The 18,882-nt window shown below is 39.1% G+C and overlaps 1 protein-coding gene across 2 annotated transcripts in view; it reads left to right on the top strand.

The window, feature by feature from the left end:
- XPR1 (xenotropic and polytropic retrovirus receptor 1) overlaps positions 1–18,882 on the top strand; it is a gene marked incomplete at both ends in the record, with an annotated part of 138,539 nt that overhangs the window by 83,963 nt on the left and 35,694 nt on the right. For both annotated transcript variants that reach the window (XM_080698459.1, XM_080698458.1), the window contains 4 exons: positions 4,561–4,784; positions 11,345–11,494; positions 11,752–11,835; positions 16,837–16,918. In XM_080698459.1, coding sequence (XP_080554585.1) covers positions 4,561–4,784; positions 11,345–11,494; positions 11,752–11,835; positions 16,837–16,918 — 540 coding nt within the window. The remainder of the gene's footprint in view (positions 1–4,560; positions 4,785–11,344; positions 11,495–11,751; positions 11,836–16,836; positions 16,919–18,882) is intronic.

Raw genomic sequence — 18,882 nt, 5'->3', positions numbered from 1 at the left:
AATAAATAATATAAAATAGGGCTGGGGATGTAGTTTGGAAGTTGAATGCCCCTGGGTTCCATCCCCAGACCTACACACACACACACACACACACACACACACACACACACACAAACACACACACACGGTAAACCCTCAAAATTACTGTGCAAATTAAAGGCGTAGATATGGGAGACTGAGACAGGAGGATTGCGATTCACAGCCAGCCTCAGCTTCTACTTAGTGAGGACCCTTCCAACTTAGTGAAATCCTGTTTCAAAATAAAGAATAAAGAGCCAGGCGTGGTGGTGCACGCTTGTAATCCCAGCATTTGGGAGGCTGTGATCTGAGGATCTCAATGGGTGGACAGCCTCAGCTATGTAGTGAGGCCCTCTGCAACTCAGTGAGACCTGGTTTCAAAATAAAGAATAAAAAATAGGGCAGGGGGTGTAACTCGGAGGTCGAATGCCCCTGGGTTCCATCCCCAGACCCCCCAAAATATATATAAATAAAATAAAATAAATCAAAATAAAGAATAAAAAAATAGGGCTGCAAAAAAAAAGACTAGATAGACATAAGAGACTACGTAATATATGATTTCTTTACATGAAGAGATCACAAAAGGCAAATCTGTAGAGACAGAAAGCAGACCAGTGCTGCCCAAGGTTGGGTTGAGTGTTGAAGACTGACAGTGGCCATGATGGACGTGTATGAAGGGAGGGAAATGCTCTCACACAGACTGTGGTGCTGAGAGCGCCACCTAGAATCAGTGAATTGTGCTCTTATCATAGGCTAATTCTGTGGTATATAAATTATTCCTGAAATGGGCATTAAAATAAGTTTTATTATAAAAAACAAAAATATTATAAAGCCAGTGTCTTTAGAGATCTCAATCAATGAAGCTCACATACATAAAGAGTTAAATTCAGTGTGCTATGGAAGCGTGTGTATGATCTCATTAGAGCCCTACGTGGGAAGCTTCAGATTATGACAGAGTCGGGAGGTGAAGACGTTCTATACAAAGCATTTTTGGAATCAGCCTCACAGAATGTGTGGAGTTGGCCAGATGAAAAGACATTTGTTTCTTTACTTGTTGTTGGCACACAGGAAGTAACAGGTTGTCTTTCTTTCCATTTCTTGGACTTTTACTACATTTTCATATGCATATAACAAGATTGTATTGACAATTCTGACTAAGGAAACTAAGCAAATTCATGTTAGTCTTTTAACAATAAAAGTTGATCATTCATGCTATGATACTCTGGTCTGGGCTCTTAGTACCTACAGGTTGTAATCAGCAAGGTAATTTATAGTGGGCTTTGGCTAAATCATCACATTCTTTCACATGCAGTTATGTGTAATAATTTTTCGAATGGTTACTGAGTGGTTAAGAGATACTTGTTTGAATCTATTTAATAAACAAGTTTAGGATTTCTTTTGGTCTAGTAGCATCATGAAAAATATTACTGAAACACAAAATGCACTATGAACTAAGAAAGAACCAAGAATTGCTATAGTGTTTTGATGATAAGGAGAATAAGACAAATACATTTGTCTGGCTTGTATAAAAAGAACCCTGAGATTCATTCCCACTGATTTCAATATGAGATACAAAAATATGTGAATTGTTCTTTTTCTTAAAATATGGAAGACTAGAAAGAAATCATGACAATCTTTCATGTCAAAACACTAAAATGCTGCCTAAAATATAATAAAATAAGCCGGGTATGGTGGCACATGTTTGTAATCTCAGTACTTGGGAGGCTGAGACCAGAGGATCGCGGTTTGTAGCCAGCCGCAGCTACTTAGTGAGGCCCATTGCAACTCAGTGAGACCCTGTTTCAAAATAAAGAATAAAAATAGAGCTGAGGGTGTAGCTTGGAGATAGAATGCCCCCCTGTGTTTCCATCCCCAGAACCGCAAAAATGTGTGTGTGTGTGTGTGTGTGTGTGTGTGTGTGTGTGTGTGATATGACTTTCTGTTCTAAAAGAAAGTACTAAAACCACAAGAAATTAAGATTGATGAGGCTGTGTGTGTGTGTGTGTGTGTGTGTGTGTGTGTGTGTGTGTGTGTGTTACTGGGGATTGAATTCAGGGCATTCTACCTACACCCACAGCCGTATTCTTTTTTTTTTTTTTTTTTTTTTTTTTTTGGTGGTACTGGGGTTCCTGGAAACCCTTCTACCTCCGGGCTACTCTCCCAGACCTATTTTTTTTATTTGGAAACAGGGTCTCTTAAGCCAGCGCGGCTGGCTTCGAACCAGCGTGATCCTCCTGTCTCTGCCTCCCAAGCGCGGGGATTACAAGTGTGCACCACCATGCCTGGCTATTTTGTATTCTTTATTTTGAAACAGGGTCTCACTAAGTTGCAAGGGCCTCACTAAGTAGCAGCGTCTGGCTGCAAACCCAGATCCTCCTGTTTCAGCCTCCCTAATCCAGTGTTTCAGTACACTGGGATTATTGAACTGGCATATATTTAAAAGAACCAATTAGAACTTTTAAAAATATCACTGAAATTAAGATCTTATTAGATTAGTTAATCTGTTGATTGGGTACTCTTAAGAGAGAACTCATAAATTGGAAGATAGAGGCTGAAGAATTTAGTCAGAAGGCAACATGAAGTGGTAGAAGAAAGTATGAGTATTAAGAGAGAAAGCAAAACGGTCCAGAGGCCACAGTCACTGTCTTTGGTTTCCCATCTTACTGTCCATCCCCAATTGCATTACACTCATCCAGAACCACAACTGGCCATGTCTCTTCACTGAGTGGGTTGACCTACGCATTAACTCCTAAAGGGCCCACATCCTCAGCAGGTCTTTTTGAGGCTATATTTATCCATGAACTATATTACTGGCCGTGGAAGTTAAAGAAGGTATTCCAGAGAGTCTTCTGGCTTTCAGACAGTTCTCCTTGTTCCTGCTGTGTTTAAGCAACTCATTTCACCAAATGATTAGAATTATTCACTTTAATAAACTATTTATTGCTTCTATAATCTGAGGATCCCAAAATCGAATAATTAAACTATTCACATAGTAATTTTTATTGGTAGAGGCATCTCTCATTTAGCCCTTCCCCAGTTTGGCTTGGTGATTGGCTTTGATGCTTGTAAATGTACGTCCTGTACATTAGGGGATTTCCCTCTTCCCCCTCCCATCCTCAGTTCATCTGATTTGCTCATCTATGGTTTCTCCTTCCTCGTCCAGAGTTCGTCCTATGACCTTTTTTCTCCCTAGCTTCCACATTACTGATAACTGATTATTCAAACATGTAAAATGCCAGTTTTAGTTTCTTCTTGAAATACCTTTTGTGGAAAAGTATTAAAGGATAGTAGGAAATATAGCTCCAAATTCTAATCCTGTTTCTGCACTAAGCTCTTTAAGCAGAAACATTTTTAATAGCTTACAAAAAAAAAAAAAAAAACCTGGAGTATTCACACAAGTAAAAATTATTCTTTTAAAGTGTATTATTTCATGATCTTAAATGTATTCACAAGGATGTAAAACTATCCCCACTATCTAATTCCAGAAATTTCTTGCCATCCCCCAAAGACACCCTGTGCCCACTGACAGTCACTCCCTCTCCCCTTCCCCGGCTGCTGGGGGCTAATCTAGTCTTCATGTGTATGGGACAGACCATGTAAATGGAGTCATCCACTGTGTGGTACTTGAGTCTGACCTCTCACACATCTCCAAGGTTTATCCATGTTGTAGCATGAATTAGTACTCATTATGGCCTGTTGTGTGTGTGTGTGCACGCGCGCGCGCTTGCATGCACGCCCGCACACACCCGCACACTACATCTTGTTTGTCCGCTCACCAGTTGATGGACAATTGGATTGTTTGCACTTTGGGGCCATTATGAATACAGGTTGGTATATATGTCCAGGTTTTTGTGTGGACATACATTTTCAGTTCTCTTAGGTATACCTGGGAGTGGAATTGTCGAGTCATAGGTGGCTTTGTGTTTAACCTGACAGTTGCCAAGCTGTTTTCTTCCTTGCCTGTGCCTTTCTCTTCCCTCTCTCCCTTCCTTCCTTCTTTCTTTTTTGCCCCCACCCCTCTATACTGGAGATTGAACCCAGGGGCATTCCACTTCCAAGCTACACACCTTCAGCCTTTTTTGTTTTTATGCTGAAACAGGGTTTCCCTACATTTCTGGGGTTCTTGCCAAGTTGCTGGGGCTGGCCTTGAGCCTGATCTCCAGCCTCCCGAGTCCTGAGATTACAGGCATTTGCCGTCACGTGATGCCCAGCTTGCTAAACCATTCTCTGAATCTCAGAGTGGTTGTGCCATTTTACACACTCTGAGTTCTTCTGTACACTTTATTTTTTCATCAGTAAAAATAAAGGGCAGAATGGCATTTTTGCTGGAAGGGAATTATGGGGTAAAAAGAAAGGAGGCTATTACACTAAAATACTTTTCATCTACAGTTCTAAATATTATATTTAACTTTTTCCCCCTAGAATTCTAGGAAACCAAATTTAGGATAATCAGTTTAAGAAAAATCAGAAGTCAGTGAGAACTTTCTTAGCCTTTTTTTTTTTAACCTTGCTGATTTGGCAGTTCTGTCTTATTTCTTGTAGAGAAACTCGCAGAGGCTCAGCGCAGGTTTGCTACACTTCAGAATGAGCTTCAGTCGTCACTGGATGCGCAGAAAGAAACCACTGGTGTCACTACACTGCGACAGCGCAGAAAGCCAGTCTTCCACCTGTCCCACGAAGAACGAGTCCAGCATAGGAACATTAAAGACCTTAAACTGGCCTTCAGCGAGTTCTACCTCAGTCTTATCCTGCTGCAGAACTATCAGGTACTTAGGTTCTTAGCCCAGAAAATGGCGCTTTTAAGTAAATGAGCAATTTTAATAATAGAATTACTTTGAACTAAACTAATGAGTCAATCTAAAAAGGAAAGTCCTTGGTATATCTTTATTCTTGGATTTCTTATTGAGACCTGACATGTTCGTATTGACTAAAAACCATATCTCAGAGGTAATAAAACAGGATAAACAAGTACTGTATGTCTACCCCACCATTGTTGGCTATGCAGGGGCATTTATATTCCTGCTAACCAATAGCAAAATTTCCACAAGCAATTGAACAGTTCACATTCCTGAAGCAAACACTAATAAAACAAAACATCTTGACTTTGCACATGGCCACTAAAAGAATAGTTTCAATGTTATTGTCCAGAGACTATAATATCACAAATTTTAAAAAGTATAGTGAGAAAGAAATTAGGTCACACCAGATGTGTGTTCAGACTCACAATCTAGACCATTATGATGTGTGATTCAGTATTTTAAAACCTGAGATTAAAAAAAAATTGAAGTTTTATGTATGCTAAATTATGGAAATACAGGGCATTTATTCATTTGCCATTCTTTATAAGTTTACATATTTAAATTCCATAAAGAATTTAATTGAAAAACAGATTTTTTGTTCAATGATGAACATTTTTTTAATTTTATATTTTTTGGATTGGACCCAGAGACATTCTACCTCTGAGCTACACCCCTAGCCTTATTTTTTTATTCTTTATTTTGAGGCAAGGGTCTCTCTAAGTTAGGAGGGCCTCACTAAGTAGCTGAGGCTGGCCACGAACCTACCATCCTCCTGTCTCAGACTCCCAGGTACTGGGATTACAAGCATAAGCCACCACACCTGGCAATGATAAACACTGTGTGTGTGTGTGTGTTACTGGGGGTGGAACCCAGGGGGTTTCCTACCTCCGGGTTATACTCCCAGACCTATTTTGTACTTTATTTGGAAACAGGGTCTCACTAAGTTGCTGAGAGCCTCACTAAGTAGCTGAGGCTGGCTTCGAACCTGTGGGGTCCTCCTGTCTCAGACTCCCACATGCTGGGATTACAAGCGTGCACCACCACACCCGGATAATGATAAACATTTAAATAAGCAAATATGTCTCTCTACTCTTCAGAGAGACCCGATGTGCTGTTTGTTTTCCATTTTATCCTTAAGATTACAACTTACAGTGAGTAGTTAGGACCATCATAAAATGATATACCATTTAAAAAAAGGTTATACAACAGAAATATTACCTGGAATATTAGAATTTTAAAATAAGAAGTCGCCAGGCGTGGTGGCGCACGCTTGTAATCCCCGCGCTTGGGAGGCAGAGACAGGAGGATCGCGCAGGTTCGAAGCCAGCCACGCGCGCTGGCTTAGGAGACCCTGTTTCCAAATAAAAATATAAAATATGTCTGGGAGTATAGCCCGGAGGTAGAAGGGCATCCAGGAACCCTAGTACCACCAAAAATAAATAAATAAATAAGAAGTAAGCCGGGCGTGGTGGCGCACACTTGTAATCCCAGCATTCAGGAGGCTGAGACTGGAGGATCGCGGTTCAAGGACAGCCTCAGCTATTTAGTAAGGCCCTCTGCAACTCAGTGAGACCCGGTTTCAAAAATAAAAAATTAAAAACTAGGGCAGGGGGTGTGGCTCAGAGGCCAAATGCCCCTGGGTTCCATCCCCAGACCCCCCACACACACACACAAATAAATAAATAAAAATAAAAAATAAAATAAGTAATTGAAGTCCAACATCTATAGTAATCTAAGTTGCTAAGGCATGTGTGTTTCCCCTTCATAATTCTGCTTTCTTTGGTAATTTAATAGTTTATTATTTTAAGAGCCTAGCCAGACATGGTGGTGCCTGCCCATAATCCTAGTACTTGGGAAACTAAACAGAAGGATAACAGGTTTAAAGTCACCCTCAGCAACTTAATGAGAACCTATTTCAAAAATAAAAAGCTAAGGCTGGGTGTGATGGTGCATGCTTGTAATCTAGCATTCAGGAGGCTGAGACAGGAGGATTGCAGTTTGTGGCCAGCCTCAGCTTAGTGAGGTCTTTGGCAACTCTATGAGACCCTGTTTCAAAAATAAAGAATAAAATATAGGCCTGGGGGTATAGCTTGAAGGTATAATGCCCCTGGGTTCTATCTCCAGTACCGCAAAAATAAACAAATAAATATTAAAAAGATAAGGAGAAGAATACCCCTGGGTTCAATCTTTAGTACCAAAAAGAAAAAAAAAGACGTCAATTATTTAGTAGAAAAGATATATATAAGCCAGCCGTGGTGGCGCATGCTTGTAATCCCAGCTTTCAGGAGGCTGAGACAGGAGGATCACGGTTCACAGACAGCCTCAGCTACTTAGTGAGGCCCTCCACAACTTAGTGAGACCCTGTTTCAATAAAAAAAAAAAGAATAAGGGACTTCCGGGAAGATGGCGACCGAGAAAAGCGGGGCTTAAGAGCCCCGCTAACAACAAATCTCCATTACCACAAAATCAGCGCCTTTCAAAGCCAGAAAACAACATCACCAGAGAAACAAAAAAAATCACCAGGCTCCAGAGAGAAAGCGGACTGAGAACAGAGCCACAGAGGAGATCCTCATGCCTGAGGACGCGGCAGCAGCGCCATACTGCCGGCGGCACCAGCGAATTAACAGGACGGCCACAGCAAGCGGAGGGGAGCCGCTGCGGAACAGCCAGGCGGGATTTCTCGGCACAGAGGGCATCTAAAGCTCCCAGTGGCTGAGCTCAGCACACGCTGCAGGGATTCAGAGTGGAAATCAAAACAAAGAAAAAAAAACGCCAGCCCCACAGCCGAGGGCGTAGCAGCGGCGCCATATTGCCACCGGCAGCAGCAGCACCGAATTCACCGAATTCAGTACAGCTACATCTGCGTACTCAAGAACAGTGAGTCAAATTGCGGGCCACAGCGGAGAAATCCCAGTACTGTACTCACTGGGACTTGACCCAGTGGGAGAGGGGTGGTGGCAGTGATATCACACCATAGGAGAACGTGCAACCTGGCACCCCCCACAGTCTAAAGCAGCCTCTATCGACTCTCTGGGTCGGAGACTCTGTGATACAACCCAGTAAAGGAGTAGTGGGGTCTGAGATACTACTGACTCGAGATCCAGAGCACCTTAAGTGAAGTCATAGTGACCCAAGGGAAGGACCCAGAGAAGGCACAAACTTCCAAAATCATGGGAAAGAGGAATAATACTGGAGCAATGAATGCTCACAACCCCACAACATCAGAACCCGATAAAACAGAAAATCAGAGATTTCTAGAAGATCAAATCAGGAAAATAACTGTAGAAATAATAGAGGTGCTTCGAAAAGAACTCAGAGAGAGCCAAAAAGAGATAAAGAATGCAATTAATGAAGTAAAGGCCTCAATTCAAAGCACAAACAACCAATTAGAACACATGGAGAATAGAATCTCGCTCTTAGAAGATGATCATTCCAAAAATGAACGCATAGTTTCTAATCTAGAAAAAAATATCCGACAGCAGGAATCTGATATTGAAGAAATATGGGCCCATTTTAAGAGAGCTAACCTAAGAATAATTGGAATAGGGGAGGGAAAAGAAAGTGAAACCAAAGGGATCAACAATCTCTTCAAGGAAGTAATAGCAGAAAATTTTCCAGACATAGAGCAAGAGGTCGATACGCAGGTCCAGGAAACTTATAGAACTCCCTTTAGACAGGATCGGAGAAGAGGATCCCCACGCCACATAATTGTCAAAATGACCAATGTGGAAGCCAAGCAGAGAATCTTAAAGGCAACAAAAGCAAAGGGCCAAGTGACATTCAGAGGCAAACCAATTAGAATCACTCCAGACTTCCCAAACCAAGTTATGAGAGCCAGAAGGGCTTGGAGTAACATATTCCCAATTTTGAAAGAAAACAACTTCCAGCCAAAAATTTCCTACCCAGCAAAACTTTCTATCAAATTAGATGGAGAAATAAGAAGCTTCCATGACAAACAGAAACTGAAGGAATTTATGTCTTCAAAAATACTCAAAGAGATTAACTACAAAGAAGAAATAGGTAACACACACCAGAACTAGAGAAACAAGATTTTCCATCCAACAGACAACTAAGATTGGTTATCTGTGGAGATTCATTATTTATGTTAATCTTTTACCTATTTCTAAAGGGTATTGTTTGCCTTTATTGTTGTTAATTTTTAGGATTTCTAGTTGGAATATTAATATACCTTCAGATATAGCATTTGGAAATATTTTATCCCATTCTATTAGTAACTGTTAACTCTGTTTACATTGTCTTTGGATATACAATATGTTTTTTATTTTTTTAGGGAGTTTGTATACTCTTCTTGTTGCCTGTGCCATTGAAATCATAACCAAGAAATCACTGCCAATTTCAATGTTGTGAGGTTTTATGACCCAGATTTTCTCCTAAAAGTTTATAGTCTTAAGATTTATATTTAGGTCTTTTATCTATTTTGAGTTAATATTTGTATATGGGACTAGGTAAGGATCCAATTTTATTCTTTTCCATGTAATTATTATTTTTCAACAATATTTAGTTAAAAGATTATTATTTCCACCACCAAATGTTCATGGAAACCTTGTCAAAAAATAACTTGACAATATAGGGAAGAATTTAGCTCTAGGCTTTTATTTAACTCCAATGGTTTATATATCTGCCTTTAGAACAGTACTACACTGTTTCAATTATTGTAGCTTTATATGGTTTGAAATCAGAAAATATATATCTTCTAGCTTTGTTCTTTTTCAAGATCGTTGTGGGTACCTAGAGTCCATATTCCATATTAGGATAGATTTTTTTTCTGAAAAATAAATATATAAATATATGATAGTTTCACCTAAAAATAGAAAAAATAGATTCTCTGGTAAGAAAGAAAGCAAAAAGAAATATTGAAATGTTATCTTTAAGTCATCAAAAGCTTGGTATCAGACAAATGAAACTGTTATGTGAGATTATCATTTTTAATTTTTTATAAATTGCTATAATACTAGATGTCAATCACTAAGCCAAGCATGGGAGGGAGGGATAGGGAGAGAATGGGGTGGGGATCGGGTGGGTGCTGACTGGGCAATGTGTGCATGTATGTCTACAAAAGTATGTATCCCACTATGATGTATGAATACAGTGCACCAATTTAAAAAAATTATAATAAAAAAGATGCAAAAAAAAAAGAATAAAAAATAAGGCAAAGGGTGTAGCTCAGCGGTTGAGTGCCCCTGGGTTCCATCCTTAGATTTGCAAAAAAAAAAAAAAAAGATGCATATATATATATATATATATATATATGAAATATATATATTATATATATATGAAATATCAAACAAATTGTTTTGAAATTTTATACATAGCCATATAATTCAATTTTATTTTTAAATTTATACTTTATAAGTAATTTTTTAAAAGAAACAAAATGCTTTTTCATATTTCATAGTTCATTATTTATACTTGTATATTACTGGGAAATACTCCTTGATAAATTTTGTTAATTTTTTTAACAAATTTGATTTTGAGTTATTATTTACAAACCCTTAGAAAAAACAAAATTAATTGTGAAATTATAAATGTTGTGCTCTATTCTCTATTTTGGGAGGCTCTCTCTTCTATAAGAATAGATTTATTTTGAGAGGGAAAAAGGAAAGTTAAAAGCTGTGTCCAAGCCATGATGTGTGCACTCCAAGGAGAGTTTAAGCTCTTACATTGAAGTGTGAGGAGGAAAAAGCCTAAACAAATAAGCAAACAAAGCTTCTCTTGAAGTGTGTGCTCAGGTTTTTACTAATGGTGCATGGGATCAACACATTTGGGAGATATCCAGTTTATAGGTATGACCTTAGGAATCCATGGTTTCCTGCTTTTATGAGTAATAGGCAAATAACAGAATTGGAAAAGGCTGAAAATATTATATTTATTTCCCTATTGTAGAAGTAGAAATTGAAAAAAGAGGGGGCTCCTACTCGTCAGCTGCCCCCCTCTACGTGTGGTCGTTTCTTGCTTTCTACTCACTCTTCGCATCCCAGTCCCCAACTGAAGTGACGGAAGGCAGCTAGAGACCTCGATGAGCGCGCATGCTCTGCAGGCGCGCACGTGCTCGCCCGCTCACAGGAAACTGCATTTCTGTACCAGCCCTTCACGAAGCACAGAGCTAAATGAATATGTTCAGTGCATGATCAATGCAAAACATTTTCTGAAAATATTCCTGTGACCAAAGCAGCAAAATCACTTATAAGTAATTTTGAGTTCTGTGGCACATAGAAGAGTGTACATAGAAATGTTTTGGGTTTAGGAGTTTGATTAATTTACTTGGAAGAGAAACAGAGTTCTTAGTTCCAGGCTTCTCCGTGTTACTACCAGCATACCACCCTGAAATGAGTAAATGAAATAAGACCAGAGTCCTGTCCTTTGAGCAGCGAGTGGTCTGACGAAAGCACTGGTCCCTGGTGCTCAGTCTTCGCCCCGTCAGCTCTGCCAGTGCTTAGTGCTCATCCTTGTCCAGCGTCACAGATGGTGATAGAAATTACAGTTGTATTTCTCATTTTTTTCTGTAGAATCTGAATTTTACAGGGTTTCGAAAAATCCTTAAAAAGCATGACAAGATCCTGGAAACATCGCGTGGAGCGGATTGGCGAGTGGCTCATGTGGAAGTGGCCCCATTTTATACCTGCAAAAAAATCAACCAGCTCATCTCTGAAACGGAGGTACAACAGTCCTGCTTCTTGTCACATCTCTGTAAATAATAATGTTTTATTTTTAAAAGTAAATCATTCCGCATTTCCATTTTCCCTTTGTAAATAGTTAACTTTGAATATATACTTACTTATTGAGTTTTTGTTTTATCTCAGTGTACATCCATCAAGAGATTATCAGAATGAAATATATAAAAATGGTGCAGAATTATTTATGCATCAATTAAGTTTACAGTAACTTATGTCAGAATCCACAACTGTCTTTCTAGGCTGTGGTGACCAATGAGCTTGAAGATGGTGATAGGCAAAAGGCTATGAAGCGCTTACGTGTCCCGCCTTTGGGGGCTGCGCAGGTCAGTGTCTGCTTTTCCCTTTTTAATAATAACATGATCTGGTTTTTATCTGACTTTATTACCTTAAACATTTTCAGCCAAAGTTTATAAATAGTTTTTACTAGTATTATTTTAGGGTTTGGTTTTTTTTTTTATTTTGTTGGTACTGGGAATTGAACCCAATGGGCATTCTGCCTCCAAGCTATACCCTCAGCCTTTTTATTTTTTGTTTTTAAATGGGATCTCTCTGTAGGTTGCTGACTGTCTCACCAAATTGCTGAATGAGGCTGATCTCAAACCGGCAATCCTCCTGTCTCAGCCTCCCAAGTACTGGGATTGTAGATATGTGCCACTGTGCTTGGCGATTTTAGTTTTTTTTTTTTTTTTTTTTTTTTTTTGGTGGTACTGGGGTTGCTGGAAGCCCTTCTACCTCCGGGCTACACTCCCAGACCTATTTTTACATTTTTATTTGGAAACAGGGTCTCCTAAGCCAGCGCTCGCGGCTGGCTTCGAACCTGCGCGATCCTCCTGTCTCTGCCTCCCAAGCGCGGGGATTACAAGCGTGCGCCACCACGCCCGGCTAGTTTTTAAAATAAGTTAAAATCATAGTTTTTACTTTATAATGAATTGCAGTTTCTTCCCGCCTTTCTCTTATCTTATAGTCCCTTTCTTATTTTATTATTTGACACTCTAACCTCTTGGTCTTGCTAAATGATTAAGATGAGGTTTTTTTTAATAAGATTTGGATATGCTGGGCATTTTATCCCAAATGCAGTAGTTAGAGAAAATAAAAATAATTTATTAAGTTGTTTCTACATAGTAGTTTTATTTTTTAAAAAGCATTATGCTTGGAGTGGTGCTCACTTGTAATCCCAGCAATCTGGGAGGCTGAAATTGGAAGATCACAGTTTGCAGACAGCCTCAGCTACTTACTGAGGCCCTTTGCAACGGTGATACACTGTTTCAAAAATCAAAAGACTAACTGGGCATGGTGCACACTTGTAATCCCAGCACTAGGGAGGCTGAGACAGGAGGATCACACAGCTTCGAAGCCAGCCTCAGCAACTTAGCAACTTAGTGAGACCCTGTTTCCAAGTAAAATATAATATAGGTCTGGGAGTGTAGCCCGAAGGTAGAAAAGCCCCTGGGTTCCAGCCTCAATACCACACACACACACAACACACAAAAGAGCCGGGTGTGGCGGCGCACGCTTGTAATCCCCGCGCTTGGGAGGCAGAGACAGGAGGATCGCGCAGGTTCGAAGCCAGCCGCGCGCGTTGGCTTAGGAGACCCTGTTTCCAAATATAAAAATGTAAAAATAGGTCTGGGAGTGTAGCCCGGAGGTAGAAGGGCTTCCAGGAACCCCAGTACCACCAAAAAAAAAAAAAAAAAAAAAAAAAAGAGAGAGAGAGAGAGAGAGAGATCCTGTTTCCAAATTTTTTTTAAAAAACTATAAAAATAGGTCTGGGAGTGTAGCCTGGAGGTAGAAGGGCTTCTAGGAACCCCAGTATCACCAATGAATGAATGAATGAATGAATGAATGAATGAATGAAAAGAAAGAAAGAAAGAAAGAAAGAAAGGGACTAAAAAATAGGGCTGGGGTGTGGCTCGGAGGTACAATACCCTTGGGTTTCATCCCTAGTACCGAAAATAAAAAATAAATAAAGCGTTTAAGTGGTACTTTCTGGATCATAAAACAAGTCTTAGTAAATTTAAAGGACTTAATCAAAGTATTTTCTTTGAGCTCAAAGAATTCCAACTAATGCAGAGAGAACCCTCATAAACTAGTAAAAGTCAAATATGATAAATCTACAATTAATATACTTAATGGTATACTGGGAATTTTCTCCCCAAGACTGGGAACAAAAAGAGTACTCGATACATTTTACTTAGCATTGTATTGGAGAATATTTAGTCAGTGTGGTATGGTAATAAAAAGCATGCAGATTAGAAGAAATAAAACTGGTGAAGTTTTTTGCTTATGACTTGACAATCTATGTAAAGAAATCCAGTGAGAATTCATGTAAAAAAATCTAACAAGGGAGGGTTGCAAGATACAATATCCATTTGTAAGATATCAATTGTACATCTGTATATTAGGAAAAACAATTAAATAAAAACATTTCAAAAAATGCTGTTCCTAATACCATCAAAATATTAAATGTTTGAGAATAATCCTGACAAAAGATGTGAAAGATCTTCACATTGAAAACTATAAAACATGGCTAAGATAAATAGAAGAGACTTAAGTGAGAGGCACTTTATTCTTAGGTATACTGGATAAACCCAGAATTTTTGGGATATCATTTCTTCTGAAATTGATTTAAAGGGACATCACAGTCCAACTCAGAAATCTCAGTGGTATTTTGTGTAGTTGTGTTTTTGCAAAACTTGGCAAGCTAATTTTAAAATGCATAGGAAGATACAAAATATCTCCAGTAGCCAAAACAACTAAGTTAAAAGATCAGCATTACCTTGTATCAAAACTTAATATTAAAGCTACAGTAATCAAGACAATGTAGTCAGATGTGATGCAAATACCTGCAGTCCCAGTATTTGGAAGGCTGAGACAGGAAAATTGCAAATTAGAGGCCAGCCTCAACGACTTAGTGAGACCCTGTTTCAAAATAAAAGAGGCTGAGGATGTAGCTCAGCGGCAGAATGCCCATGGTTTCGAGTCCCCATTTTAAAAGAAAGAAAAAGAAAGAGTTCCATATGGTGGCACATGCTGATAATCCCAGTACTTGGGAGACTGAGACAGGAGGATCTTACATTCAGTACCAGCCTCAGTAACTTAATGAGACTTACAGCAGCCTAGTGGGACCTGTTTCAAAAACAAAACAAAAAGGGCTGGGATATAACTCAGAGGCATAGTGCTTCTGGCTTCAGTCCCCAGTACCACAAGGGGGGGGGGGCATATCATGGACCAACTGCTTGAAAATAAAGCAGTAAAGTGAAAAACCTTAGAAGAATACAGAGAGCAAAACAAAAATTGTATATTTGAAATGTATGAGCCAGGCGTGGTGGCGCACGCTTGTAATCAATCCCCGCGCTTGGGTGGCAGAGACAGGAGGATCGCGCAGGTTCGAAGCCAGCCGCACGCGCTGGCTTAGGAGACCCTGTTTCCAAATAAAAATGTAAAAATAGGTCTGGGAGTGTAGCCCAGAGGTAGAAGGGCTTCCAGGAACCCCAGTACCACCTAAAAAAAAAAAAAAGAGAGAGAGAGAGAGAAATGTATGTAGTTTTGCTGGGCATGGTGGCTCACGCTTGTAATCCCTGTGCTTGGGAAGCAGAGACAGGAGGATTGCGCAGGTTCGAAGCCAGCTGTGCTGGCTTAAGAGACCCTGTTTCCAAATTTAAAAAAAAGTATAAAGATAGGTCTGGGAGCATAGTCCGGAGGAAGATGGGCTTCCAGGAACCCCAGTACCAACCAAAAGAAAGACGGATGGACGGAAGGAAGGAAGGAAATGTATGTAGTTTTATTGTATTTCACTTATATTTTAAAAAGCTGTTAAAATTAATTATTAAAAAATTTAAGTGCTTAAGAATACATATAGAAGGGGTAAGCTAAAGCAAACACAGACATGGTTGTCTCCTGTGAGGAAAGGTTTTTGATCTGGGAGTGTTAGGGACTTCAAAGTTAATGGAAATGAGCTGGGCGCAGTGGCTCACTCTTGTATTCCCAATACTTAGGGTGAGGCAGGAGGATCGCGGGTTCAAAGCCAGCCTCGGCAACTTAATGAGACCCTTTTCCAAATAAATAAAATAGAGCTGAGGCTGTAGCTTGAAGGTAGAAGGCCACTGGGCTCCATCCCCAGTACCACCCTCACACACACACAAAGTTAATGGAAATGTTCTGCTATAGATGAGTGGTCTGTTTCTATGGAAGAATATTAGATTCACTTATTTAATAATGTATTATGTTTTATTATTTGGATAGTGGGGGTTGAACCTCCCAAGGACATTGTGCCTCCAAGCTAGACCAGCCCTTTTTATTTTGTTACAGGATCTTGCTAAATTGCTGAGGTTGGCCTTGAACCTACAGCTCTTCTAACTCAGCCTCCCAGGTACTGAGAGTACAGGCATGCACCACCATTCCCAGCTTAAGTAGCCATTTCTAAAAGTCTAAACACATTATATGCACTTTTTATATATTAAGTTGCATGTTGTTTTTTTAACTAAAGATACCCCCCCCTTTTTTTTTTCGAAAAGACAACCATTTTTCTTCTGGTTACTTTCATTCTGAAATTCATAATATAGGTTACTGATAAGTCAGAGCTTCAATGCTTTTTTTTCTAGGTTTGACTCATTTTAGAAAACATTTATAATATCTGAAGTATAATATTAACTCCAACAACACTAAAATATCTATAGGATTATCTCTCTGTATTTCCCATCTCTCTGCAATTAAAATTTTGGTCACTTTTTGTTGTTTATTTTTTCAAATACTAGTTTTTAAGGTCACTTTATAAATTTAAATTATAATAAAAATGTTATTTGAACCTATACAGTTTAGAGATTCTGATATAGCAGTCTGTCGAAAATATCAAATATGCCTTGAAATTTTGCTTTAAATTATCACAGTGCAATAGCCTAAGTATTATCAGAAAATAAGTGTTCTGCTGGGCGGTGGCACACACTTGTAATCCCCACATTTGGGAGGCTGAGACAGGAGGATCGTGCTGGTTCAAAGTCAGCCTCAGCTACTTAGTGAGGCTCTCAGCAACTTAGTGAGACCCTGTTTCCAAATAAAATATAAAATGGGTCTGGGAGTTTAGCCCAGAGGTAGAAAGCCTCTGGGTTCCACCCCCAGTACCACAAAAAAGAAAATAAGTGTTCTTATTTTAACATAGTGTCTGATTATTATAGTACCAAATATGAATCTATAATTAATACTGACCTAAAATGTTTTAATTGCATTTTATATCTTTCCTTTAAACTCATTTTACATATAATTTTGCAGCATATACTAAATGCATTTGATATTTAGTTTTATATTCACAATTGTTTTTTTCTTGATAGCCTGCGCCAGCATGGACTACTTTTAGAGTTGGCCTCTTTTGTGGAATATTCATTGTACTGAATATTACCCTTGTGCTTGCAGGTAAGTAGTTTAAATTTTGAGTTAGTTTATTCTTATTAGTATGCCTATGTCATATTTTACCTATGTGTAAAGAATCAAGCATGCATTCCCAGAACTACTGAAAGAAACTTGCCAGGAAAGTAATAGTTAAGATAAAGTGAAGGGCAGATAATCACTGGTATATCTCAAGAGTCATCTAATTGTGTTTACATAATTATGAATTGTTAATAAAAGATTAAATTCTGCTCAGTGATGTCTGCAGAGAAACATGATTTAAAAATAGATGTTACTATAAGCCAGGCGTGGTGGCATACACTTGTAATCCCCGCTCTTGGGAGGCTGAGACAGGAGGATCGCACGGGTTTGAAGCCAGCCTCACCTACTGAGTGAGGCTCTCAGCAACTTAGTGAGACCCTGTTTCCAAAAAAAGTATAAAATAGATCTGGAAGTGTAGCCTGGAAGTAGAAAGCCCCTGGGTTCCACCCCCAGAACCACAAAAAAGAAAAATAGATGTTACTGTATAAATATCTATTATATTCTATTTTGGACTTTTAGTAATCATAGTAATGCCTAGAGAAGGAAAGCTTTTATCACCATTCTTGGATGCAGAGATTGTGTTTTACATTTTTTAATTCAAGTTCCTAACACAGTGTCAAACATATAGCAGATGTTCGGGAAATAATTTGTGGAGTTCACTGACCCTCATAGTCTTCCTATTTTGGTGTGTTCATGGGGTCGGGTGGTGCTGGGGATTCAACCCAGGGGCACTCTACCTCCAAGTGACCCTCATCCTCCAGTCATTTTTGTTTTTTTGAAGCGGTATCACTAAGTTGCTAGGGCTGGCCACAACCTGTAGTCCTCCTGTCTCAGCCTCCCCGGTACTGAGATGACAGGGCTGTAGTGCCATGCCCACTCAGATATTCTTCTTAAGGCTGTCAGTTGAGTGGAGTGGCACGTGAGGCGGAGACAGGAGGATTGCATATTTGAGACAAGAATCAGCAACTTATTGAGACCCTGTTTTATAATAAAAAGATCTAGGGATGTAGCTCAGAGGTAAAATGCCCCTGGATTCAATAGAGTATGAGTTGTACATTGTTGAAATTATAACCCAAATTGTAGTGGCTTTTAGAGGACATAGGAACTTTACCTATTATCAGTATGTTTCATTTTTATTATCAGAGTTCTCCTTCTGATCAGTTACTAAAAATTAACTCTAATAAGTTATTGTCTACCTCAAGCTCTTTATTTCATATTGATGTACTACTATATGAACATATTTTAACTTTTGTTAGGGTGAATGCAGTCACTTATATGGGATACATGGAAATACTACAATAAAAATCTAGAGCTAGATTATCAAGCCAGCTCTTGAGGAAAGCACAAAGGCCTAGCTGAGTTTCAGTCCCTGCTTCACTGTTCTTGGTCATCGTTTTGGTTTTAAGGGCATTCCTTCCCTTTTAGAAAACATTTTCCTCAAACTGTTAAATGAACTTAATACAGGGTTATAGCCAGGCCTGGTGGCGCACCCTTGGGAGGCTGAGACGGGATGATCGCAGGTTCAAGGCCAGCTTCAGCAACCTAGTGAGGCCCTCTGCAACTTAGTGAGACCCTGTTTCAAAATAAAACAAAATAGGGCTGGGGGTGTAGCTCACAGGTAGAATGTCCCTGGGCTTAATTCCTAGTACCACACACACATCCAAAAATATTTTATGCTGTTCTTTTAGAAGTTATTCAACAAGTAAAATTTATGTGTCATGATTATGTTCAGTACCCATGAGTCTTAAGGAAAATCCCTTTTTTAATGAAGTTTACTATGTCAGGGAGATTAAGGTATATATTAAAATAATAATGCATTCTGAGAGAGAAGATGTTAAATGTTCTAAGCAGTCAAAGGAACAAAAATGAAAACATTAGGGAAGAGTTTATGGAAGAAAGGCATTTATGCTAGACATTAAGGGAATGAAGGGCATTCGAGGAAAAGAAAT

This window comes from Muscardinus avellanarius (genome assembly GCF_963383645.1).
Source record: "Muscardinus avellanarius genome assembly, chromosome: 7".
NCBI lineage: Eukaryota > Metazoa > Chordata > Mammalia > Rodentia > Gliridae > Muscardinus > Muscardinus avellanarius.
Note: the sequence above shows the minus strand (reverse complement) of the source record. Positions and strands in the feature narration are given on the sequence as shown.